We start from the raw sequence: 26,975 nt of genomic DNA, 5'->3' as shown, positions 1-26,975 counted from the left end.
TCAAGTATTAGCTTGATTTTCTAAAAGTTGTAATGTGAAAAAGAAACAAAATCCAGCAACAAAACTGAACTTTAGCAAACTATTGAATACAATTTCTAAATGAACTTTTCTTAAACGGTCCATCTTGGTTCTCTGTGGTTCCCTGGGGTCCCAAAGCCTTAAAGGGCCCTTAAGACATGGACTTTTAATTCTGCACTGATGGATCACAGTGACTTTAGTTCTCATATTTTCTTTTTTTGTTTTTGTTTGTTTGTTTGTTTGTTTGTTTGTTTGTTTGTTTGTTTGTTTTTAGGTTAGTCTATTAGGTTTTGCTTTTTCAAATCTTTTAGCTCAGGGTTTTCCAAATGTTTGCATGACCCCGAGCTAGCTTTAATGTCTTACAATGCTACAACATATGTAAAGAAACATCAACTTTTAAAATGTTTAGTGTTTTTTCTCAGTTTTATTTGTTGTTCAATAATTATTGCATTCGTTTAGCATAAATTCTGCCTCATAACTCCTGGTTTTAATGAGTTTGCTATGCTAGCTTGAAGTAGGTTGATCATTTTGACAGATATTTCAATAAATTTTAACCTATGTTATATAAAGATAATTAAAAAACAGATTATACATAAAAAATAATTATATTTAAAGATTTATTATTAGAATGTATTTTTTTTTCTTTGTTTATATGTTTGCATCTTTTTCTCATCTTCTCTTCAGCTCTCTGAGGCCCCTGAGCGCCTCCTGGTGGACACACCTCTTTTAAAAAACAACGTTTCAGTCTTCGTTAATGTTGTCAGACAGATTCTGCTTGGTGGATTTTGTCAGATGGTAATCAGTTCTGTCTGTGTGTGACAAAAACAACAAACATTCAGGAGGAAGAAAAGGCTTTTTCACACTATTAAACATCCATATTTATAAAAAACAACATTTATTTAAGACAGGAGATTATGGTCAGTTTTGGACAACTATTCATCTATTCATTGTAATTTTTGTCCTATTTTCTAATTCTCTACATCTTTCCAGCATATATAACAACAACACAATGAAGCCCTTGTAGGTGTGCCTCCTGGGTGAGGTTTGGGATCCTTCATTTTTCAGAGAATTTGTGACCAAACAGTGAACAGACCTTCTGCACACAGTTTATTCTCTTTAAAGTCTTCGACTAGTCGTGACTGAAGATGAAAGCAGGAGCAGAGAATAAACAGATTCTCCAGAAACAGAACAAGTTTTGAGTGAAACAAAGGAATCTGGTGCGTGCATGAAAAACAAGCCTGATTTAGTGCTAATTAGAGACGTGAACAACAATATCTGGGATGTGGGAAAAGACAAAATGATGACAGGAAAGGGAACCAGAGGGACGGAGGGGGGAGGGACTTTCACAGCTTCTCTGAGAGGGTTGGAGATCTTCCACAGCTGGCATCGATCTTTTCCAGCATTCATTTGGTTTGTGGCACAAAGTTAAATAATTCTGTCAAGACAAAGCTCAAACTGAACGGTTTCAGAATCACAGCTGAGCTGCTGCAGATGGAAGTCAGTTCTTTAGATAAAACCATGTCTCCATCTCCCAGCACAGTGCTACTATGTAAACATGCTTCATGTGTCTTTGTCTGTTTTTAATCTCTCAGGTAAACTAGTTTTTCTTTGATCAAATTACTATTTTAGTTGCAATAAAAAAATAGAAACTGAAATCCAAGACATAAAGCTAGATTTTAATTGAGTTTTTTGTTTTCTGGTAGCTTTGCATGGTTGGCAGGTTTGGGCTGAGGTCTTTGCAGAACGTCTGCTTTTTATGTCAGACATTTAAATTTAGCTGCAAAGGCTATAAACCTACAGTGCCTTAAAAATATTCATACCTGTTGGTGCATGGGTTGACTTTTACTGACTAAATGTGGCCTGAGGAGTTGAATTTAACTTTCATATTTTGCCTGGATTTCTGTAGATTGACACAAATGGTGCGCAGTTGGTTTGTTGCTGGAAGCCGTTTAGTGTCTTCCTGCTTTAGGGTGTAAAATTCTTCCCTTTCTTCTTGCTAAGAAATAAACCTTTCACTCAGCCTACTCTACTCTGCACTCCTTTTACATTTGGAAGCTTTTTCTGATGATCTAATATGGTACACTATTAAATTTAATGACTTCTTCATGTAAAAAGATGCATTGATGGTAAAATAACCAACAGTTATAAATTTGCTTTGCAGCCCTGGGGTGAGTTTTAAATTAAATTCAGACGACTCTGTAAAAGCCTCATGAAGTTTGTTTGATGCAGTCAGGTTTTAATATTTCTGAGTTAAAAGGATGATGATTTTTCCTGTACAGCTTTTTTTTTTCTATCTTTACCAACTCTGACAGAAGAGTCTCTGTACATGGGTCAAAATCAAACTCATAGTTTCCCACTGACTCCATCTTCGGCTCCAGCAGCAGAGAAACTCCTGCACAGACCTGGAGGAGCAAACGGGTTCTGTGTTTCTGAGCCTGCAGCTCTATAATTAGCTCTGTTTAGCTCTGCTGCTCTCCTCCTGACGACTGAACGTAGAAACAAACCCAGAGGAATGATGGCCCATAAATGTCAGTGAAATACAAACCTTTGCTGTTGAGTTCTGCTTATCAGAACTCGGCTTCCTTTTTTTGGCCCAGATCGAGCCGTTTAACGTCCGCTGACCTTCACTTCATCTAACAGGAACTTCCCACATGTTTTCCACGGACTGATTAACGCTCCGTCTCCCAGCCAGAGGTGGAAGCTGTCACCCTGCGTCGCCTGGCAAAAAAACCATTTAATCCCAAAATAATCTGCAGACGGAGCGTTAACTCCATGTTTTCCTGGAAGCGTTTTTGTCAAATGAAAAATTTATTTTAACTCTCACCCACTACAGAGTGGATCTAAATGTCATTCTAATGATATTTACTGTCGTTAGAATGACAATAAAAATGTCATTTTATTATTATGGACACACAAACTGACATTTTCAAGCTTTTGTTGCTGTTAACTATAGAAATGTTCTGCTTACAAACAATAAAAACACATTTAAGATTAGAATCTAATAATAATAACATTTTAATACAGACTTAGTAAAACATGTTTAATACCTAGTTTCAAAAGGTATTTTTAATCTGACAAACCAAACTGTAGTACATAGTACATTTAATTTATGTGATAACTGTATTTCACACCATACTGTTATGACATATGATAGTTTTAATTAATATAAAAGTTACATACTGCTCCAATAAGACTTATTTTTTGTTGCAATTTTTTTAGCTTTTTTTTTGTGCTGTTTTTCTGTGCACAGAAATCCAAATCATGTACATCTTTTACATTACCCCACTCAGTTGCACATTGCTTTTTATCTCAGTTCTTTGTTATTAATAACTGTACAGTATGTTTTATGCTTTAACTTTGTCTTTACTTTACAGTCTGTACTTATTTTTCTTTTTTTAATCTTGGTTTGATTCTGTAACTTTCTACTGGGACTGAATTTCCACATTGTGAGAAAATAAATTGTATTTCTATTCTATTCTACAAGCTCCATTTAAGGAAAATTAACTTGTGCATGATGCAGCCACCGCCTTGCTTCACTATGGTTGTTATGTTTTCTTGACGATTTTGTGCCAAAAGTGCATTTTGGAATTTTCGTCTAAAAATCTGTTTTGCCTCCATCAGATTTGCCAAAGTTGTGACGCATCTGATTAACTTGCATCTTTATGCTGTTGTTTGAACTCATGAACTCTGCAGTTGTTTATAAATGTCTCAGAAAGAATCTTCCAACTTTTATGCTGTCGAGACCAAATTACCTGCTGCGATCAGTCCTGGTTTCTAAGCAGAGCTTGATGAGGCTTTTACTGCCTTTTTTATTCATCACCGCTTATTAAAAATAGAGGTGAGGTTGTGTAAAGCTTGAGCCTGCTTGCATAATCTTTTTTCTAATCCTCTATGGGGATTAGAAAAATAATCAACAATTAAAACCCCTAAACTTCTGCTTCTCATTCTTCATTATCAAAGTTATTTGGTCTTTATCAACTAAAGGCCTAAAATGATTGTTGCTTTAATGCTCAGGATGAGTGCGTATGAACGGGTTGCAACTGTACATGTCACATATTTTCAGTTCATGAAGAAGTGACGCTAAAAAGACAACAGTATCAAAAATAGCAGGTCAGGAAGTGCAGAGCTGACGGTGTGAAAGTTTCTGCAGCTGAAAGCGTTCAGGGCAGAAAGACGAGCAGATCTGGTTCTGAATCCTGGCTGCAGGATTCTCGCTTTTTAAACGACCTCTTTGGCTGTAACATCTGGTTTTATGGATCTCAGTTTGTAGCTGAGATCCATGAAACTTCTGCTCGGGACAACTCATCACTGGTCTCTTTCTTGCTGGTCCTAACTGGGCCGGGTGAAGCTCCCAGTAAAGAACTCAGGTTGGGTAACTGAGTTCTAACCTGCCACTGAACTGAGGGGTTTGTGGCTCAGCTGGTTCCACTTAGTCCTGCATGGGGAGGTGACTGTGTTCTGGCTTCAGGCCTTTATTATTGGTGAAAAGACGCCTCCTTGTGGCTGAAACCTGCAGTCGCCTTATTGCGTCCTCTGCTAATTACTGTTGGCACATGTCCTTGACCCTTGACCCTGATGCTGCCGTTCATGTTGTGATGAAATGGGAAACTCCAGGGTGTGGAGTTTGTTTTCCTTCCATCTGGAAAAGCACAAATGCAGCAGCAGATCTAATAATTAGAGATACATGCTGCAGTTAAACTCCTGCATGATTTAAATGATGCTACATCAATGAAAGCATTTAGAAATGAAACGTGGCAGAACGGGGAGCAAAGTTTTTTCTTGGCACCAAGCGAAGAGTTAAAAAATGTACAAAGCTCTACTTTAGAAAACTACAGCAGAAAGTGACATTTTAGGCTCATAAAGTTTCTATAAGATTTATTAAAGACACACAAACCAAGTAAAAATGTCTGACATCATGATAAAAAGAAGCATGAGAAGTTTATGAAATTGGCGCCTAAACATAAAGCATCAAACAAAGAGTGAATTATGTCGTGTTTAAGCACTGGTGAAGGCTCCGTCATGCTGTGGGCCCGTTTCTTCAAGACACAGAGACATTTTAAATAAAATCTGGTGGAAGTCAGTTGTCATCACATGACAGGATCCACAGAGAACTGTTCACCTGAGATAAAACCCACCTTGGTGAAAAGTCATTTCGGTTTCACCTGTTTGAGAGCATCAGTGAGATCTGGAGAAGTTCTGCACAGATAAATAATCAAAGATCCCTCTCCCTGTAGCGGTAACCATAGTAACTGATAAGATGCACCACCCAGCTGCAGCCTGTCACTGTTGCACATCCATTTTAAACTCATGATGTTAGTTCAGATGAATCTGTGAAACCTGTCTGGCCTTCCTGTCTCAGTGTTTATGTTTCAGTCTCTGCAGCGTGGGAATGCCCCCCCCCCCCTCTCAGCGTCACGCTGCTCATTTCGTTGACGATTCTCCGTCTCCATGTTTCCTGCCTGGAGGAAACAACACAGGAAAATGAATCACTGCTTCCTCTCTCCTCTGTCCCACATAAGCGTCTTTGTGTGGTAAACTTTGTTTGAGCAATGCCTTCGGTTCGTTTGCTCCCGCTCCCCGCCTCCTCTTCTCCTCCGTCAGTCAAAGCTTCTCGTTCTGTCCGTTTTCAGCTGATTGACACCTTTGCGCTGGAGATCGGGGAGCTGAAGAAGGAGATGGTCCAAACGGCGCCGGCTCTGGACAAGGAGCCACTGGAGACTCCAGGGTAGGACTGATTCTGACTCCTGATGGCATGTGGAAGTTTATGCTTGGTTTATTTTATTAATGTGATCACGTTTTACAATTTAACACTTAAATAATGAAACATGAGCGAATAAAGTTTAGCAGGTTCTGAAAAGTTTCTTCCTGCAGTTAGAAACTTTATTCATCTAAAGCTAACTTAGTTAATTATTGAAGCAATGAAAAACAAACTTTAATGTGACAAGTTGTTGTTTCCAGTCCCAAAATGTCTCTTTTAAAAATATGACTTTATTTCAACCTCATTCTTTAAGTGACAGATGTTTAAATTTAACTATTGAATTAGTTATAAAATTCAAACGAAGAAACAGGATAATTTGAGAATTTGTCAAACTGAGATAATATGCAGGCAAAACCTGAGATGAAGGAAGAGAAGTTTCTTGGAGTAGTTTGTGCGGAAACTCTCCTGTCTAATAACGGGACAGAAATCATTCAGTAAAGGAACAAATTATGGTAAATGTTGGTTTGTGCTGTTTAATGCCTCCTACGTTTCCGTTTTTATTTGATATTTTTGTGGTTTTGATGGTTTTTCTGCAGCTTATCTTGAATATTTCGTTGTTCTAACCGTTCTGGGGAAGAGGGCTTGCTGCGTCGCCTCAGATTCAGGGGTAACAGGGTGGGTTTCTTCCTGGTCATGGACATCGGACCGGCTCTGGAGCCTCAGCAGGGTCCATGGGAGTGAGCCCAACCAGTCCAGGTGGGGTTTAACCGCGTCCCTCAGGGAGCCTGGAGCACCAGGTCCTTCATATGTCCCCTCATTCGACCGGCGTCGGAGCCTCATGGCTTGAGGGAATACATCTTGAACTTACTAGGTGTTCTGGTTGGTTCTGTCCACCAGGTCCACTCATCCCTTATTGCATCCATGTTGTCTGGACTAAACATCTCTCTCTCTGCTGACCTTGGTGTCATGTTTGGCTCTTTGTCTCGTCTTTCATCTCAAATATATTTCAGGTCTCTGAATTGCCCAAACCTTGATGCTGAAAAATTGCTCCACGCATTCATTTCCTCCAGGCTGGAGGAAATTTATTCTCTTTGCTGGTATTTGAAAAAACAGCCATCAGTCCATAGAAGTGCCTCTTATTATTACGCCTCCACATCCCAACGTCACGATGCATCTACAGCAGAAACTCCTCATTCTTCAACTCGTTCTCTGCGCTTTCACCTGTTTGTTCTTCATCTTTTTGCTTTTTATAGTTACAGTGTTTATCATAATTTGAAACAAATTGTTATCTTTAAGCAACAAAAACTCAGACTAAACGTCTACAAACTATTACAAAAAAATAATATCTAATATTAAACATCTTGAAATGAAAGATTGTGTTTTATGGATGACGAAGGGACACATGACTGAAGTGTTGGGTAATAATTTGGAGGACCGTCCCACTTTCCTCACTGCCTCATCGTGTCGAGCGTTCACTTCTGCTGCTTTCCTGCATGGATTTTTGTTTTCTGGAGAAACTTTCTCACTTCTCTACAGTTTTGATCTCCACCTTCTCTGGACGGCGTCACGTCGTGGAGTTCTTTTAGACTCCAAACCTGACGTATGTTTCAGTCTAAGTTGGTGAGACGGGACATTAGTGACTCCAGCTCACGGATGACGTTGCTTCGCCTACGAGTTTGTCTGCAGTATTTGTTATGTTTGTGCCAGCTGATGTCAAAGCTGCTCTGGGCCGGCTGCTTCTCCCTCGTCTGCAGGCTGCAGCCGCCGCGCTGCAGGGGGTCTGTGGGGGAATGGGACTCTGGTTACGACTCGCTGCGGCGGAGGATGAGCGTGTTGGAGCGGCTGACTCAGACTCACCAGGTCTGGCTGCTGCTGGCGGTCAGCGAAGAGGAGGCGTCCGGCATTCTGCTCAAACAGCCGCCAGGGGTGAGAGGTCAACACCAAGCATGACTCTTTCACCGTTTATCAAGGAGGATTTTATGGCTTATGGTGTTTTCTTTGACGGAGCAGGTGTTTCTGGTCAGGAAGGTTCTGCAGAGGAAGGTTCTGTCGGTGCGTCTGGATAAGGATCAGTCACAAAATCCCATCAGCCACTTCAATGTCAGAGAGAGTCAGTACTGTAAGTTGCTTCTCTTTGCTGCATTCAGAAAGAAACTGAGCTCTGCAAACAGAAAAACGTTTCTGTGTTTTAATTCTTCACCTCAGTCCTCAGTTCATAGTGAGTCAGTCGCTCATGCCACTTCCTGTCCGCCTTGCATTAGAGTTCAGAAATAATCACACAAAAGAGAGAAATGAAAGCGAGTCCACAGGCTGCTTGGTCAACACGTCGTGACTTAAAACCGTAACACGTTATTCAGGGCTTTCTTAGTAAAAATCTCTAAATAAAAGCGTGAAAAGTCACAGACCAGCTCAAATGCACCCTGATTTGAATAGTTTTTACAGTAAAGTCAGGTTTTGCATTTTACCTGAAGCTCATGTTATTAACTGTTCAGTGTTTCCAACGCAGCAGCTGTGGATTTTCTCTGCTGTAACGGCAGGAAGGAGGAGACTTTGGCCTGGTTTGACCTTCACATTGAGGTCAGCAGATCCTCATTCAGCCTCTGCTGTCATCAACTCCACATTTACATGTTGTATTCAAAAAATACAATTAAGAGCTTTAAAAAAAATCATCAGCTTTGGCTTTACCTTGAAGTTTCCACATTTTGCTCCAGGAAAACATCACACTGAAAAATATTTTTATTTTGTTTTATGTGACGACACAATGTAGCGCATGAGGAAGAAAAAATATGGGAGGTTTAGAAATGTAACAAAGAAATCTGCAAAGTGCGGCAGGCATTTGTATTGAGCCCAAAGTCAGGTAGCTCAAACTGGGTGTTTCATGAGCTGTGGTCATTTTTAAATTTAAAAATACTTTATTAATCTCAAAGGGAAATTGAATGTTGTTGTAACTCATGAATTCAGATTCTTCAGAGCTCTTGAAGACGATGCGCTCATCAATCATCTGACGTATTTCTGTTGCATAGGCCAGACGTCTAAGAATAGCTGACAATACTCGGCAGGGTTGAAGTCAGGCTGTTCAGGATTGTGATGTAAGATGTCCAGAAGCGTCTGCTGAGTGTTTGGGACACCGATCTTTCAGCTGTCTGACCCAAACCCGCTCGGATAAATCAACAAACGACTCCGTGTCTCTCAAAATGTTTTGTTACTGTCTTCAGTCAGAGGCTCCTTCAGAACCACTGTAAAACAGACTGCTACGTGATATTTTAATTTATCTGCTGTCCCAGATAAATAAAATAGGATCAGCTTTTGGTTTTGGGCTCCATAAACTTTTGGTTCTGATCAGATTTCTGTCATGAAGGTGATTCTGGACATTTTTCTTCACCTCGTCTGCGTTTTGTTTGCTTGCAGCCTTTTCCATGGAAGGATCTGGGATCAGCTTCGCAGATCTGTTCCACCTCGTGGCCTTCTACTGTGTCAGCAGGTAAACAACTGTTTTCACTGAAGATCAGACATTTTATAAGAGGATGGAAAAGTTATGGGCAAAAATAATGTTTGCAGAGTCAGCAGTGTCTTTAATGCTAATAAAAATAAGAGAAAAGCAAAACAGGCATTAAGAGATGCAACAGGAAAAACGGCAAACGTGCAGCTTGAATAAAACCTAGTTGAACATCATAAATGCTCAGAGCAGCGGTGAGTTATCTGGAAAAAGTCCCAACATGTTTAGAGTTTCACATCTGTCTGGAAACAAAGAGTCGGTAAAGTTCAGGAGTGTTTTCACTTCTCAGTGCGTCGGTCGGGCCTCTGGGTGTTTCCACCAACAAACTGGTGGGATCAACACTTTTAATTTTAACCGGATGTCCGTGTCATTTAAAGACTGTGGACTCTGATTAGGTCAAAAACATGCTGCATTTCCTGTTCTGTCTGATTTGTGTTTCTTTCACAGCGTATTTAATTATTAATGTATTTATTTTTATTTAAAGAGACATCCTGCCGTTCACACTCAAACTTCCCGAGGCCATTTCGTCTGCAAAGACGCAGAAGGAGCTGGAGGAGGTGGCTCAGCTCGGTGCAGGTAATCCCGTCGGTAGCCGCCCGGCACGCCGCTGTGCGTTCCTGCTCACACCCGCACATAAACCTGCTACAGAAACACAAAAACAACAAACAAAGCAGAAAAACTCATTTAGCTGCAGTTTGATTCTGATTTAAATGAAAACGAGATATGATCCAGAATGAGGGGGAAATGTTACTCATCTTTGACGTGAGTCTTTGTCCCGTTTCCCGGTCGGTCCACTTCCTGCTTCCCTGGAACCACATGGACGCCGTAAAGGTTTATCGGGTTTATGTCTGTTGTAGTAAATTATTGTCATGACTATCAGTATCCAAGTGTGATTAAAATCACAGATCAGTTTAAAAACATCCTTTGAAAACTTTTTTCAAACTGCCAAACTGTTTTCGGTTTTATTTTGGTTCTGATTCCCATTTGGACCGGGTCAGATTCCCACAGAATCACAACATGAGTAAAATTACCCAGAGTTACATACTAGTCTAACACATTAACTCACATTGTCTTAGGTAAAAGTACAGAGCATACACAAATTTAGTAATTTTCTAGTTTTTATGTATGCAGGCTGTACATTATTATTTTTATCAGTGGTGCAGTTGGTAGAACTGTTGCCTTGCAGCAAGAAGGTTCTGGGTTCAATTCCCGGCCCCGGTCTTTCTGCATGGAGTCTCCATGTTCTCCCTGTGCATGGTGGGTTTTCTCCAGGTACTCCGGTTTCCTCCCACAGTCCAAAAACATGACTGTTTGGTTAATTGGTCTCTCCAAATTGCCCCTAGGTGTGAGTGTGTGTGTGTGTGTGCATGGTTGTGTGTCTCTGTGTTGCCCTGCGACAGACTGGCGACCTGTCCAGGGTGACCCCGCCTCTCGCCCGGAACGTTAGCTGGAGAGGCACCAGCAACCCTCCTGACCCAACTGAGGGACAAGGGTGCAAGAAAATGGATGGATATTATTGTTATTATTATTACAGCTCTTTGCCATTCTGGTGTTTATGAAATAACTGGAAACTTGAAGTTCAGAGCTTTACTTAATGCTGGCTGTAGTTTTAAAATCACAGACTGAAAAGTGGCGCTTCTGTTGCTCCTGCTCATGTCTGACATCTTCATCCAGCAGAGAGTCTTCATCAGCGAATGTCTCTGCCATTTTACTGAAAGGGCCTCACAAAGGAACAGTATAACATATGGTACCTTAGTAATGATCACAGCATCAGTATTTATATTTATTTATAGATGCCATTTAAGTTTTTAATAAAGCTTCTGTGACGGTGCTGCATCTGCTGAGTCATTTCAGCTCAGCCTGCCTCAGATTCCGCCTCAGTGTTGTAGGAAGGGATGTGATGAGTGGAAAGCTACAACATGTTGTCTAAACACACAAATGCCACCACAACAGGCATGACAGCGCGACATGAGGAGCTGCTTGACTGCATTCCTCTGGGTGCGTGTGGGTGAGAGCGTGCACGGTTTGCATTTTATCTGCCTCGGCACTGGAAGTCCTCTGTTTACAGCCCAGAGGAGGCTCGGTTGGACTCTGCTGAGCGTTCTCACTGATCAGACGTCGGAGGTTCACATTATTTATCGCTCTCAAGGTCGCGGTGAGTTCTGTTCTGGCGGCTTTGGGTCTGCTGGGAATACTCCTTTCATAGCTTTAACGATTTGTATGACTGTAAACTGTAAACAAAGAAATCTTGTGTGAGTTTTTGATTTTGAACCTAAACGTGTGAGTTTGGGAAAGATAAACGTCCAGCAGTAAAGTTGAGTTCACCTTTTTTTATTAATTCTATCCCCAAAAGAGGATTTTTAAGTTAGAACTTTAAAATAAGTGAGAAGAAAAAGGCAGAAACGATGGAAGTTGGAACTTTAACTTGTCTTTGTGTTTTAAGGCAAATATTCATTTAAAGCAACTGTCAGTTTGCAATAGTTGAGTATAATGTCTTATCTAACTGCTTAAACTCCGTTAAAATAAATGTTTTTGGGCAGAATTCGTTGTGATGTTAAATGAAATGCATCATCAGATATTTTGTTCATGCCTGTTGCCATGACGGTTGCCTTTGTGCAGAAGCTTTAAAGGCTTTTATGTGAAAAAATGTCGTGCAGAGCGTCTGTATTTGTAATCTCCAGAACCGCAGGGCTAAAGTTTTAGCTTCTCCGTTCAGCCAGTCTCACGCTGCGTTTCTCCTGGTGTCCCTAGTAGGAATAGCATTTAGATGCTTTACTGGATCTAAACAGGACTTGTCTAAGCGTTCACGTTTTCCTCCCTGGATAAATGTTCTTCCAGATTTCAAGTCTTCACCTGCAGCAGACGTTGGATAAGCTCTGCGCTGGTGGCTTCATGGCTCTCCAGTAGATCCTGCTGCTTGCTGTTCTTGGTGACCTAGAAAACCAGTCATTCAGGTGCAATATTTTTAGCAGCAGTCAAAATGGCGTCAAAGGCAGAAACGTTGACGCCATTTTGATGCAGAACGATGACGGCGGCTCGTTTTTCTGACATGGGAAGTGTTTTCTGGACCGGCGCCGCTCCTGGTGGCAGCATGCTGGAGCAGCTCTGCCACCTTAACTCTCATTTCTTCTTTATCTAAACTTTCGTTCACAACCTTTCTGGTTGAGGCATCGAAAGTTTGGACACTTTTTTTCTGGTCCTGGATGCTGCGTAGCTGGAAAGATCTTTGGTCTTAAATTTTTTACTTTCAGACAGTTGATGCGTAACCATGGAAACTTTTTTTTTTATTATTACTGCTCTAAGTGAGAAAAAAATAGTGCACCGATTCATACTGGCTCACTTAAATCCCTGGTTTTTACATCTGTTGTCAGCTAATTAGCATCTAAAACATTCAAACTACTTGAACTTTGACCTCAAACCCCAGGGGGTTTGAAAAAGAGGCTTCATGGGTGAAGAGCAGGACCGAAGAGCAGAGAGTTCAAGCCATCCCTTCCATCCATCGTAACTGGTCTTATCCTCTACTCCAACATCTTTCTAACCAAATAGCCAAACAGAGACTTAAACAGGAGCGGCAAAAGCAAATGAGGTGGATTAGCAGAGCTCGTTTAGTCAGGTGTTTCTTGACACGTGACAGAAATGATTCTCAGACTTTGGAGAAGACGAATACCAGGGTGAACTCTTAGATTATTAGACCATGAGCTCATCAGGAAAACAGCAGAGAAGCGTTAATTTCCTTTTGATTTATTCGAGTTGTAATCATCGATTTTTTTTAAATACTTGCAGTTGAAGCATTTTTATAAACTTAAATTGTCTTTTTAATCTACACGATGCAAAAAAAGTTGAAACTGTGCATATGAAGTTTTGTTTGAACATTTTCTTGTTATCAAATCAAATCAAATTTCTCCGGTAGAAGACGGTGAGGGCTGATCTCATCTTCGACTTAAGAATCGTCAGTCTGGTTATTTTTTTCCACTTAGAGAAAAGTGGCTTCTTGTGTGCGACGTTTAGTTTGTCTCTCACACGGTCAGCTGCTCACATCCACCCGTGAAAATACCGCAGGCTCATGTTTACACTGTGGGCAGGAAGGCATCGCCAGACAGCTGGAGAAATGTGAGTGGATGGCTCCGTTTTTAGACGGCAGCATTAGTCACTGCTGCGTCCACACCTCTCTCATTACGGACCTGTAAATTCAGAAGCTTAAGCCTAAATACAGAATAACTGCTCTTTTCAAACAAATTACTCCAGCATGTGTGTTTATATGGAGGGCAGTAAAGCCATAAACTCGGTGAAACACCCAGAAAGGGATCCTGAAAGTTGAGAGACGCGGATCAGGAAGCGGGGAGTGGTGGAACTGGAACTGCTCTTTCATTGGCCTCTCTCTCTGTTATTAGCGGGTAACTCCCTCTTTACTGGATCTGTGTCGGCATTCAGTCAATCAGAGCCAGCACTCTCACCGGGTTTCTGCTCCAGGCAGAGGAAAGGCTCCACCGAAGCAGAAACACACGGCAGGCTCAACAGCTGGAGGAAACTAATGAGTTTTTGGTGAAAAGTTGTAGAAACTCCAGCAGAGGTTTTTGTTCTTTGGGAATTTCTGATTGAGGTATCAGATTTTTTCTCTGTTTGTTTTCCCTGCAGTGATTCATCTGGTTTTCCTTCATGCTTCGTGTCTCTGTGTTTTCCAGGTTTCTGGGACTCGGCGCTGTGCAGCCAGCGGCGCTGCTCGACGCCCCCCTGCCACCGCCTGAGCCGGACCCTCAGCCCCCAGCGCACCAAACGGACCGCTGAGGTGGAGGAGTCGCACCAGAGCGCACCTCCCACCTTACAGCCGCACACCGCCCCCCCCGCCGGCTTCCAGGACGCCGCCCCCCCCACTGGACCGCTGTGCTTCGTGACGCCCCTGTTCCTTCAGACCCACAGCCGCGACCCCGACCCCCCAGAGAAAGCTGCCGACTCGCCGCCGCTGAGCAGCAGCAGGTGCTCCACTGAAACGGACCTGGATCGGACCCAGCTGAACGGTAAATCGCGCTCGCCGCCTCCTCGCCCCCCTCCTCCCCGCTCAGCACCGAGCCGGCGGCCCGCTCCACCGCCGCCCGGGCCTCCTCCGGCTGTTTCCAGAACCAAGAGCATGCCAGTCGCCGCCAAGCAGCAGCAGCCGTCTGGCAGGAGGCCCGCGCCGCCGCCGCCGGCACTGGGCGGCAGAACCAGCAGCTCAACCAAAAGTACCTCCTCACCAAACCGACCGCCTCCTCGACCCAAACAGCCCGATCTGGAGGCTCACCGCTGCCACATCGCTCTGGATGATGAAACCATCGCCAAGGCTCTGTCCCGCGCCAACCTCCCCACCTGCCAGCCCCCACCTGTTGCTGAGGAGCCGTCGCAAAACCTGTCTGGTCCTGATGAGAGGGGTCGGCAGCGGTTCAGCGACATGAGCATGTCGACGTCGTCCTCAGACTCCCTGGAGTACTCCCGGTCTCCCGGGTTCTCCCTGGACCTGGCGCCCGGCACCCCTCAGCACCCGGCGGAGGACACCAGCGAGGACGACGAGGACGCGGAGGAGGAAGAGGAGGAGGACTACGGCGTCGGAATGGAAGCGGATCTGGAGTCGCGCCTCCGTCCGATCCTCAAAGCCCGCAGGCGGCGTGTCGGCGTGAGCCTGGGCAGCGGCTCCTTCGTTCTGCCCCGCTCCCTGAAGGGACGCTTCAGCAAGGTGGGCGGGATGCTGAGCTCCCTGATCACGCCGGAGAAACGGGCCGTGAAACGGATCGCCGAGCTGTCCCGCGACAAGAGCTCGTACTTCGGCTCGCTGGTTCAGGACTACATCAGCTTTGTCCAGGAGAACCGCAGCTGCCACACGTCGGGGATGGACTTCCTGCAGACCGTGCGGCAGTTCATGACCCAGATGAAGGCTTACCTGCGGCAGAGCTCCGAGCTCGACCCGCCCTTAGAGTCCCTCATACCTGAAGACCAGATTGGTGAGTCTACCATCTTCTGACTGCTTCTAGGAATGCTCGATATATCGGCTCTAAATCGGTATCGGCAGATATTAGTAATTTTTGTATATATTTGTATCTTTCTAATGATTAAAACTGGGTCGATACCAACTACCAATATTTATTCGGAGAGGGAGACGGTTGGTTGTTTATTTGTTTTGTAAAACAACAGTGCAGTGAAACAGTGGTGAAGTCGTTTTTTCAAGGTGTCAAAATGTTGGGGAAATATGTATGACATATAGAATATCAGTAATCAGCCATATCAGCAATATTTAGTGCTGTTAGCTGAATTTGACTTTTTGTAGTACTCTGTCTGTGAAAACACTCAGTATTTCTTGTTTCCATTCTTCCTAATGGGGAAGTAAAGCTGAGGGAAGCTTCTGTGGAGAAACTCGTCAGAATGACGTCACTCTTTAACAGCCAGAGCGTTTCAAGCTTCCTAGGCTGGGAATCAAAGATCCACTGTAAATGTCCATCTTAGTCCTCAACACTCCTGGGGTTTGGTTACCGAAAGGCCAGCCAGTTATTTCTGGTCGGAGGCTGTTGGTGTAAGTTTATTTTCAGTTTGAACAGTTAGCCTTTTATTTCCTTTATGTCACATAAGATCTGGTCTTGTAACAGATAGAAACTAGAAACCAAATATTTGGATTTCTCTTCAAGGATAATTAATTTCCAGTTGATTTGGATAACGTCACACCATCCATTCATCCACTTGGTCCTTCCATGCTCACATGGCCCATCTCTGAAAATCCTAATGAACTCATGGTTGGTTTATAAAACTCTTCATCTCAGCCAGTTCCAGCTTCTTCCCAGATGTTCCAACCTTTGGACCGAACAGATCAGAAAATGCATTTCATAGTGAAAATCTAAAATATGTGAAAGAAGATGCAGCTGAGGAAGCTGAAATATTGAGGCTTGATACACAACCAATCAATGAGCACCATTAATTTTTATGGTGTAGATTGGCTGTAGATATTAGCTTCCACAGTTGTGCTAAAACGGTTTCAGCTGAAGACTGGCCATTCAGAGAGACTGTTTGTGTCTGCAGCAATATGTTACGTTTGTTTACTATTTTTATTTTACTATTCTGCCATAGAATAGCAAAATTAGATCAATTTGCTACTAGACTCTGCTAGAGTAACACAAGTATAAGTGGCTGATATTAGCTGGTTGCTTAGTCAGGCTATCTGCTCCATTAGCTAGCCTGCAGTCTGCAGCTTTACAGAGATGCTGGTTGTAGTTTCAACACAGCATTAATTTAAGAACTTGCTTGTTTTTGTTAGCATAGAAAGTGCTAAGCACCTGCTGCACACTGCCAGCCAGCAGCAGAAGCCCAGAAAACACAAACAAAGAGCAAGAAACGTTTTCTAACTCAAGGCATTGCTGGGTTTTTTTCCATCTGCTGTTGTGGCTCAGTTCACATTCATTTTGCATGAATAATGTAAGCTGGTGTGTTTGCACACATCTCACATCCCTTGTTCATTGTAAACAATAACAGCCAGGCCTTGTTCTCAGACGGAGAAGTGGTCTGTCCTTTCGGTGCTAGCAGGCCACAGATAGTAAAGCTTGTCACGCTGGCGGACGTTCCTCAAAGCCTAGAGTTGACTTTGAGGTTTCAGTTCCAGATCAGATGGAAAACCATCATCTCTTATTTGGCTCTTTTAGATAAACCAGAATCTGACGGATGTTTTCATGCCTGTATTCCATGCAGCTGGCAGCAAAAACACCTTATCCCAGTTTAGGGAAGTCTCTGATAAACACCAGTTACAAACACTTCTGTGCGAACGGAGGAAATGAGCCCTTCTGGAGGGAAGAGGGAAATCCAAGGTTTAAAAACACGTTAATCAGATCGGAACATCGTGTGCACTCCTCAAGCTTCCCGCTTTGTTTTTGTTCCATTAGAGAAGAGCCAAGCCCTTCCCAGGAGTGACCTGCAGCGCTTGTAGAGACCTGAGGAGGAACGCGTGGAAGGGATTCAGGCGTCTCCTCTGACTCACCTCTAGGAATTCATTAGAAACAAGTGATCCGTTCACACACGCTCTGGAGTTTATGGAGCTGTTGCAACAGACACATCTCCATGCATGCATTGCATGAAAGTGGCATAAACTGTGCCTGGAGGCTGGGGATGAATACGCAGCATTAATAGTTGCGTCAGTCGTTCTGCGGAACAATAAAACTCGTTTGTGTGGATGCAGCATAGTTGAGGTAGGCAGGAATTAATGCAGTGCTGAATGTGTGTAGGTCTGACGTACAGATTGAGCCTTTGTGAGGTTTCATGTTTCTCAGATTGATGGTAAACAACTGGGTGGCTCAGACTAAACTTTCGACTCTTAACGAATCTCTGAAAGTTTATGTGGATAGTAAATTTGGATTCTGTGGTCTGTTGTGTGCCAGTGTCTCCAAAAGCAAACTCAAAAGACAGGACTGTTGGGTTGTGAGTCTCTTTCTCCACTCCACAATGTTTTTGCTGAAATATTTAGTTGTTTTTTTTCTATTCATAATGGCTGTAGCTCAATAGAAATGGGCTACACTGTTGTCCAGTAATGGTTACACTACCGGTAATGCCCCAACAGCAAGGATAGTGTTGTTGTTTAGCGAGTTAGCATCTATGCTAACCTTGAACATTTAGCACTCTTAGCGTACCCTAAATTCAATTTTCTGAATAAATTCTTCAATGTGTTGAAATTTTGGTTGTTGACTGTTGAGAATTTTTCAAGTAGTTAGATGCTTATATTCAGGCTCTTATTTTGAAGGAAGTGAAGCAGTTTTCTTTCCTCTCCTCGTTTTCTCTGGTTTTGTCCCAAAAACTATATTGAGCAAAAGTCAAATGCAACAAACGAAAAAATGAGGAAGACAGAGGAATACAGCGCTTACATGAACAAACAGCCAGGGGTTAATTAATGCATCCATTAGCACTAGCTAGAGTACTAACACAGTTTGATGTAGCGCTTTAGCATTTGTGGACTAATGTGGAACTAAATTAGTGCTTTAGCTTTTATAGAACTAATGTTTATGATTAGTGCTTTATGGTTAGCACAACTAGCAAATTAGTTAGCAGTTAGTTACCACTACAGCCTATTCATCCATATCTTCTGTTGTATTTTGATTTCCAGTGTTAATAATTACACAATGCGGCCTCAGATGACTCCCTTCAGCTCTATATTTCCATTCTTACCGGCTGCTGGACCTGAACCGCAGACCGTAAAGAGCTGAGAAAACAAAGGAGACCCAGAGTTGAAGGACAGGTCGTTACCAGCTCTGCTTTAGATTCTGGAAAGTGGTGAATATGGATTAGTGGCGTCCAGTTCCAGTTCTCTCGGGTCTGTGTGCTGCAGATGGTGCTATTAATCCCTCGGTATGAAGGCCAGTGAATGACTCAGTGATTTAAATCAGGTCTCCTGGAGCAGAGTCGGGTCTGAGACATGTTGGACGCCGTCCCTCAGGGACTGAAATTGGACCCCAACGATGTAGGTCAGTTGAGTAAATGATAACCCAGTTTCTCATCTGAGGTGTGGCAGCCAATGTAAATGACTGGTTACCATAGTGATCCAATGTACGGTGCAGATGGGTGCCAAAGTGAAAGAGGTCTAAAGCAATATGTTCTGCATCACTATTGGGTAAGAGCTGATGGACCTGTTCCGCAGAGGAGAGACCGGGTTGGGAAAGACCAGCTGAGCCCATTTCTATTGAACTACAGCCATCTTTCTTTCAACTTTTATTGTTGTAAAAGGTAAAGGTGTCCAAAGTTTTTTGCTACGTTTGGTGTAATTATAAAGCTAAAAGTACTCAGACCACAAATAATGTACATAAAAACTATATATTTTTTTTTTTTTTTACTTTTATGCCCTGAAAGCTAAAACCAAACATGGAAAATTTTAATGAGAGAAATGAAGTATTCTTATTTTTGGATATTTAGCTCATGTTAGATCCAAAAAAATATAAAAAAGTGTCTCACAGTTTTACCTTATTAAAATAAAAGCATACTGTATGCTTTCTGACATTTTCAGCAGCAGTGGCATTTGTACAGTTCTTGAACTGCAGTCAGAGGCCACACAAAGTCATTCTGAGGGCCACAAATGGCCCCGGGCCGCACTTTGGACTTCCTGGTGAATCATGGTTAATGGTGAATCACAAAACTAACAAAAACCCTCCAACTCATTTTCAATTTTCAAAATGTTCTTGGTGTTTGCTTTTGGAAGCTCCTGGCCCGTTAAACTGCGTTTTCAGTTTTTTTTCTTTTACACAGTTGATTACATGAAAACAAGATTTTATCTCGGATTGCCAAACAGTGACTCGGTCTCTTTCATTCAGTGTGTAGCTGCTGCATTCAAAGAACTCTTGCATCATAATTTTCAGGAACTGCATCGTGTTTTGTCTGTTTGGAGGCTCCTTGGAACAAGCCAACGTTTTCACTCTTACAGTAACTTCTCCGGTTTGAGGTGCCGCGCTGCCAGCGGTGCTGTCAACCTGGCAGTGACACAAAGGAAACTTGTTTGAAACTATTTTAACGTCTGTGCAGCGCTTCCTTTTGGCGCTAACCTGTGGTGTGTGTGTGTGTGGGTGTGTGTGTGTGTCTTTAATCCTGCACAGACCGGGTTCTGGAGAAAGCCATGCACAAATGTGTCCTGAAGCCTCTGAAGAGCGTCATTGAGGTGATTCTGCACGACTTCCAGGTGAGATTTCTGAAGGCAGTTAAATGCAATGGATTTTATTTTTGGGTGTCAGAGTAGAGGGGTTTTATCATTGCCTGTCGCCTTCGTCCTGCAGGTGAACAGCGGCGCGCTGCAGCAGCTCAGGGAGAACCTGGCCCTGGCTAGGACCAAGAAGCCCCATGAGCTGGGGGTCGATGGAGCCGTGCCCCCTGACTCCGTCGCCATCGAGAAAATCCGCCAGAAGTTCCTGAACATGAGGAAGATGTACTCCCCCGACCAGAAGGTGTCGCTGCTGCTCCGAGTGTGCAAACTCATCTACACCATCATGCAGGACAACTCTGGTGAGCGGAACCACCGTCTGCTGCTTCCTGCTCCGCTCTGCAGCTGACCTCTGACCCCCAAGCGCTGCTTTTCCTCGCAGGGAGGATGTACGGGGCCGACGACTTCCTGCCCATGCTGACCTACGTTGTGGCTCAGTGCGACATGCCGCAGCTGGACACCGAGGTTCAGTACATGATGGAGCTGCTGGACCCGACGCTGCTGCAGGGAGAAGGTTGGTTCTGATCCATCTGAGGTTAAACTCTGATCCGAAGGAATGCTGCCATGTGTTCAGGCAATAGAATGTCTATTTCTTTATTTAAAAAGGAGTTTCATTAATGGTTTCATAACATTTTCCAAAAATGGATGAATGAAAGTGACAATTTTTTATCCCTTTGTCAAAATAATTGATTTGATTGCTAAAATAATTGTTAGCTGCAGCCCTAATAACTTTAAAAAGTATTTAAGTTCATTAAGTAAAAAAAAAAAAATCCCATCTTTGGTCCATTTCAGATGCAGACGCTTCTCCATAAAATCATAAAAAATTAATCTAATTGTTATTTAATTAAAAAAAATGAAACTCCCATGCAGCTTTATCACACACACAGATACGTTGCAACTGTTTTTTTCTCTTCATTTTAATTTTTATGACCTTCTGTTAATAAAAAACATAATTTTGTTGCTCAGAACATTAAAAGGTTTGTTAGAAAGACTGTTGACTTCACAGCTGAGGGTCACTGACTCCTACCGAAGGGAGGTCGGCCACAAACGGCTGAGTGCTAAAGAACAGCTGAATCCCAAAATGTTATTACATAGTTTAGTGGAAGGAAAAAGTGTGCTAGGAAAAGGTGCACCAGCAACACTGACAACTATCAATCCATGCAAATGAGTTCAGTTATTTTAGCTTAATTTCTGAAATAAATAAAGTTTTGATGATATTCTGGTTTGCAGCCCCAGAACTCTTAAGTTATTTCTCATTTTATTTGATTTTTCAAACATTGTTTGATCAGCGGTTCCAAGCTTATGTTTCTCATCAAATAAAATTAAAATAAACTAGTGGAGCTGAGCTTTGTGGCAGCCTGAGGCAGAGCGTTGAGCAGCGGTCCGATGGTAGCAGATCAGGAAGTTCATCTGAACGCCTGTTTCAGTTTCTTCAGAAAGGACATTTTCCACTGAGCTCTGCCTTTCAAAGGAACGAGACCGAATTTTATTCTGAAATCGCTTCTATGTGCAGCCGACAAATATCTGAACGTTATGGATCCACGTCCGTCTTATCATGGAGAAGATTTCTGCTGAAATCAGCCAAGCAGAGGAAAATCCCCCTCAGCAACATGTGACACGAGTTTCACTCATCAGTTATTTCGCAACATCTTCTGTTTTCTTCAGAACCCAAAAGCTTTGTGGCACCTTGTTACTTTTTGTTTCAATTTAAATTGGCAAATTTGCGGGTTTTTTTGACTGAGTCTGATCTGGAAGCTGTTTCCAAAAAAACAGAAACTCCTGATTCCCAGATTTAGTTTAGCAGAAAAAAACTGCCAGCCAGCTGATTTATGAATGATAACTTCCTGGTAAATCTGCACAAACGTTAAAATATGGATTACATACAATAGACATGCAGAATATTATGAGATATCAACTCATTTCCTTCTGCTGAAAGACAGAATTGGCAAAAAAAACAAAACAAGAAAGAAGGATTCAAATCCAAGACGAGTTCTGTAAAACATAAAAGCAAAATGTAAGTTGTTTTAAACTTAGAGTTTTATTTTTCATACCACACCCAGGAGAACTTTTCTCTTTATAGAACTTCAAAAACTATAAAGAGCTTAAAGTACTACACATGGTTCCTGAAGGAAAACTCTTTTTAACAAGAAGAAACCTCCAGCAGAAGCAGAACGTGGATCAGTGTGAACGAACCATCTGTCCTGACCGACTGGGTCAAGAGGACAAAACACAAAATCACAGGCGCGCTGATCCAGGAGTACTTTCCATGTTCAGCTACAGCTGAAAAGTAAAAACCTGAGACGGAACATAAAGTTCAATTCTGAAACAAATAATACAAAATTGGAGAGTAGTAGAAGAAAATCATATGTTTCCAATCTTTCCCATTTTCTCGCCGGGTTTCTGAAAAAACATTTCTGAAAAGAGCATCATCTCTGATTCATATAAAATAAAACCAGCAGATGTTTCCACCGTCAGTGACTCTGATCAGCCGCAGCTCTGCGTAAATTGAGGAAGAGTTCAGGACTTGCTGCATACGTTGCTTGTTACCAGATTCAAATATTTGTTGCTTTTTATTGACTAAAGAAATAAACAGTGTTTTACTAAAGAAACTTGAACCTTGAGAATGAGACAATAAACCTGTCTAATATTCTTAGCAGCTTTTTTATGAGTATTAGGAGTTTGCAGGATCAAACCTTTAATTCAAATAAAAATAACTACCCTGAAATAGTTTAAAGTTGTTTTTCTTTTAACAGAAAATGCGTTTGAACCATTAACTCTGTTTTCCATGTCCGGTTTATTTCATGGCTGGAATTCCATTATTTTCTTTGAGTTTTTAAGCCCTTTGTAATTTTCCCTGTGATTATTCGATCTTTGTTCTGCCAGATGATTTAGTGACAACATCTGAGGTGTGTGCAGAGGAAGGAAAGGTTCTCACGAGTCGGTTAGGAAATACCGTCCAGTGTTTGATTTGAATAGACTGGATCTGATTCAGATGAGACGGGATGGGCGTCGACCTCGCATGGTGAAATATTTTCCTATCAGAGTCGACCTGCGTGGCACAGCGGCCGATGTCAGGAGCTGGAGGCAACCCGGCCTCAGACAGAACCGAACGGTTTCTGTTTTAAAGAAAGGAGGTTTCAGCTTTTATCTCGTAATTTACGCGTCATCTGGTTTCATTTCTTTATAAATTAAGTTGTGGGTTCCTTATTTTGAGGCAGAAATTGTACAACAAAAATATGAACCATATAGAAAAAACATAAAAAGAGAACCATCTGTTTAAAAATAACTAAACCCTTAAAAAAAAGACGGCAGATGAAGTCAGAGCGCTTCCTACGCTCACCAAGAAGAAGATCTGGGATGTAAAAGTTTCTGACCAAATTTATAGTGGAGCTCATTTTTTAAAACGTTAGTTGGCACTAATCATCAATATTAGTTCCACTAATGCTAAAGCTTCAACTTCAACCACGTTGATTCCTCCGTATGTCAAAGACAAATCATGTCCTACTATATTATCTCATCCTCAGCAGGATCTCATTTGAAATCACTCCTACCTGCACGGTTTGCACTTCAGGAAATGTTTCTTTGGAACAGACCTTCACTCGTGGGTTCAGTTGTTTAAGTTAGCTAAATTAAAACTAGCACAGTTGAAGTTTTAATTTTTAATTGAATTAATAATAATACAACATTCGTTCATCAGAGTATAAAGTTTTATACTCTACCTTCATTCTAGACTCATTCTTCTTATTTCTCATTAAATTCTGAATGTAGCACCAGATTATTATTATTATTAATATTATTGTGAATGAGTGCTCTGTGTTCTGGCTTCAGTTAGCGTCACTGGTTCAGATATGTAAGCAAATCATTTTCAGGATATCCTGCTTTTTCTGTCAGAGGAGATTAATGTGAAATTTCCTGCCTGGTAAACTCTGCCTATTTTTGTCATTATTTTAGGATTGTTTTTGTTTTCTCCTTCCTGAGTCTTAATTACATTAAAAAGCTGGGTGAGGGATCAACTAGTTTTGAGCTATAGATGCATTAGTGTACCGTAAAGTTTAACTTCTCTTCTAGCAAACTAACACAAATAAGTGAAGTAAAAGGACGGGAAGCGACACTAAGCTGCTTTGAACCAATGAAAAACATGAATAATTATAAATACAAAAGCAACAAAGAAATGATCACATGTTCAGCCTGTTACATCTGTTCTGCTTCAAACGTTGTTCATTTTGAACAGCGGTGTTGAAACCTGTTACTCTGAAATAATTATTTAACCTAAAGAGGAAACGTGCTGCAGACTTTGATGATTTTAAACGCCCTGACATAAGATAAAACTGACTCTGAATATAAAGCAGAAATGTTTATATCGTTGTGTTTGCCTGCTCCTCCAGGTGGTTACTACCTGACCAGCGCTTACGGCGCCATGGCGCTCATCAAGAACTTCCAGGAGGAGCAGGCGGCCCAGGTTCTGAGCTCTGAGGCCAGGAACACGCTGCACCAGTGGCACCGCCGGCGAACGTCGCAGCGCTCCGCCCCCTCTGTGGACGACTTCCAGGTACCTCACCTGACCTGAGCCCACCTTGAACATCCAGGCAGTGAGTCCAATTTGTACCGATTTAAATCAGAACTTTCTCTGCATCAGAAACATGCATGAACGGTGCTGCGTCGTAACTTTACTAACACAGCACCATGTGGATCAGATGATCCGTGTTTTGGTAGACAGCACCCCCTAGTGGAGTAACTGCATGCAGCGCTTTTATTTTGGTGTTCCTGCATGACGAATGGAAACTGCCTGCGTTCCAAAAGCAGTTTGGATGTGTGTTTGGGATCATTTCCTGCTGGAACACCCAGCCGTGTCCAAAGTTCAGCCATCTGGCCAAAACTGTCCCCCTGAGAGGCAAACAGGTTAGGATGTTCAGAAACATGAAACTACTGCATTATTAATGCCAGTTTCCAAAATGGAGTCATCTTTAAGCTATTATGAAATGAGAGGCTCAAACACGGAAAACATCAAGCTTGACTGAATTTGCAGCCGTCCACAGAGAAAATGCAGACGTCTTCTGGAAAAACCAAAGAGACAGGAAGTCTGTTTGAAGGTGTAACACTGTATGTTCACCGTCAAGCATGGTGGTGGTAGCATCATGCTGTGGGGATGAAGAACAACCTTCCAATTAAAGAAGTACAAATCCAATATCAATATCTGCATTGGTCCCAATATTAGAAAAAAATGTCTATGACATTGTGCCCGATCTATACAGACAGATCTATTGAGTCTAATTCTACGCTTTGTCCTCTGAGCGACGCCTGATGCTTTATTATTTATATTATATTTAGAATTCCTTTCTGCACTTTCTGAACCATTTGAGAGAAGATTTGTTGCAGTTTGCATGTTTGACTAAAGCAGTCGACCTGTTGTTTGTGTCAGTTTTAGTTTCTTCAGTGTTTATTTTACATTGGCTGAACAAATTAAAGTTGATTTGACGCGTTTGACCAGCTTGTGAAGCTTTGTGTTTTTAAGTGAGCTGCACTGGTGCACAGTTATCAAATGAATTTGTAATTCAGTACTTTTACGTCTTTGCTGAAGCAAAAAAGAAACACTTTCAGTCAATTCAGCTGTTTTTCTGTATCGGATCGATATCGTCCGATACTAAACCTCAGATATCGGTATTTAAAGTGAAAAAAGTGGAATGGTGCATTTCTACCCCAAATCCTTCAAGTTCACATCAAGCCAACATTTAGCATTTGCTTGTTCCAACAGCACAATGATCCCAAATACAGACCCTACGTAAACTCTCTTTTGCTGCTTCTTCATGAAGCTATAATGTGAGTTTTCCTTCCACAGAACTTTCTCCGGGTCGCCCTGCAGGAGGTGGGTTTGGGCTGCACAGCTAAAACCCTGCAGGTGCAGCCGTACACCACGGCGGAGGAGGTCTGCTCCCTCTGCGCCTACAAGTTCAAGATCCCCGACCCCGAGAACTACGCGCTGTTCCTGATCACCGAGGAAACGAGGCAGCAGCTCGCCGCCGACACGCACCCCCAGCAGATCAAAGCCGAGCTGCACAGCCGGCCGCTCGCACACGTCTTCCACTTCGTCTACAGGAGGGTGGACAACCTGAACCTCTGCATCCCGGCTCACGTCAGCAATGGGAACTGCCTTCAGATGGAATAGGGAGGGCAGGATGATTTGGTTGATTTGGTATGTTGATGAAGACAGATTTGAGGATGTCTGGTGCTCTGAAGGACCTTTAAACGTCTGCTGAAGCTTTGAAAGAAGACAGAACGATGGATATAGATGCAGATGCATGTGGATATGAAGGCCTCCTCTTTAAATGTTACTCTAACTGCTGTCCCCATGATGCCTTTTGAAAAAACCGAACACACTGTATCTTACTGAGCGCGGGCCCCAGATGAAAACGTTTCTTAAATGTTTATTTAATAAATGAAATGACCTTTTATAAAACTTGTTTTTATTCCTCCACAGCTGCAGGTCAGTTGTGGGTTATATTTCTGTGTCTAATTATTTTTATATTCTTTAAAGTGACTAAAAAGATTCATATTCTGATGTGATGCAGGGGCATTGAGAGGATCCTGAAACGTTGGGGGGCTCAGCCCAGAAATATCTGCGTTTTCAACAGCAGAATAAATTTCAAAAACTCCCAACATGTTTTAGATCTCAGCCTGCTGTTTTGTTTTTATGAATATTAATAAAACAGAAATGTGTAAAATGATTGGTGTGACTGTTTTTATTGTCTGAATAAAGAACAAAGAAAGGACATGAAATAATAAAAATAATTACTCAGTGTATCATAGAAAGGAATCAATACTGACTGGCTTCATCAATATTCATTATGATTAATTTCATAAGGGCCTTACTTTGATTCAGTCTTCATATTTCATATATTTAGATTTTAGGCTTGTCTATTTTGTCTTTATCTTCAGTTCAACAGATTGTAGAGAAAGTTTGACTCTGGGAAGAAGATTAAAATATTCAGTAAGTTAAAACGGTATGCCTTCCTGTCCAACCTTCTCTGAAGTAGCATTTCTTTCTAATGTTGGATATTGTGTAAAAATAAATATAATAAATGAAT

General features: G+C 42.1%; 1 protein-coding gene across 7 annotated transcripts in view; it reads left to right on the top strand.

Moving 5' to 3' along the window:
* LOC103472642 (ras and Rab interactor 2) overlaps positions 1-26,615 on the top strand; it is a 35,017-nt gene extending 8,402 nt beyond the window's left edge. For 3 of the 7 annotated variants that reach the window (XM_008422410.3, XM_008422425.3, XM_008422416.3), the window contains 11 exons: positions 5,649-5,743; positions 7,471-7,642; positions 7,727-7,835; positions 9,125-9,197; positions 9,697-9,788; positions 13,895-15,184; positions 19,793-19,875; positions 19,970-20,195; positions 20,276-20,407; positions 24,279-24,442; positions 25,730-26,615. In XM_008422410.3, coding sequence (XP_008420632.1) covers positions 5,649-5,743; positions 7,471-7,642; positions 7,727-7,835; positions 9,125-9,197; positions 9,697-9,788; positions 13,895-15,184; positions 19,793-19,875; positions 19,970-20,195; positions 20,276-20,407; positions 24,279-24,442; positions 25,730-26,056 — 2,763 coding nt within the window. In that variant the 3' untranslated portion in view covers positions 26,057-26,615. Of the gene's footprint in view, positions 1-5,648; positions 5,744-7,470; positions 7,643-7,726; positions 7,836-9,124; positions 9,198-9,696; positions 9,789-11,165; positions 11,368-13,894; positions 15,185-19,792; positions 19,876-19,969; positions 20,196-20,275; positions 20,408-24,278; positions 24,483-25,729 lie in introns of those variants that run through there. The other 4 variants (XM_017306786.2, XM_017306796.2, XM_017306800.2 and 1 more) reach the window with 3 other exon arrangements.
* The last annotated feature ends 360 nt before the right edge of the window (positions 26,616-26,975 follow it).

This window comes from Poecilia reticulata, chromosome 1, assembly GCF_904066995.2.
Source record: "Poecilia reticulata chromosome 1, P_reticulata-male-v2, whole genome shotgun sequence".
Lineage (NCBI taxonomy): Eukaryota > Metazoa > Chordata > Actinopteri > Cyprinodontiformes > Poeciliidae > Poecilia > Poecilia reticulata.
Note: the sequence above shows the minus strand (reverse complement) of the source record. Positions and strands in the feature narration are given on the sequence as shown.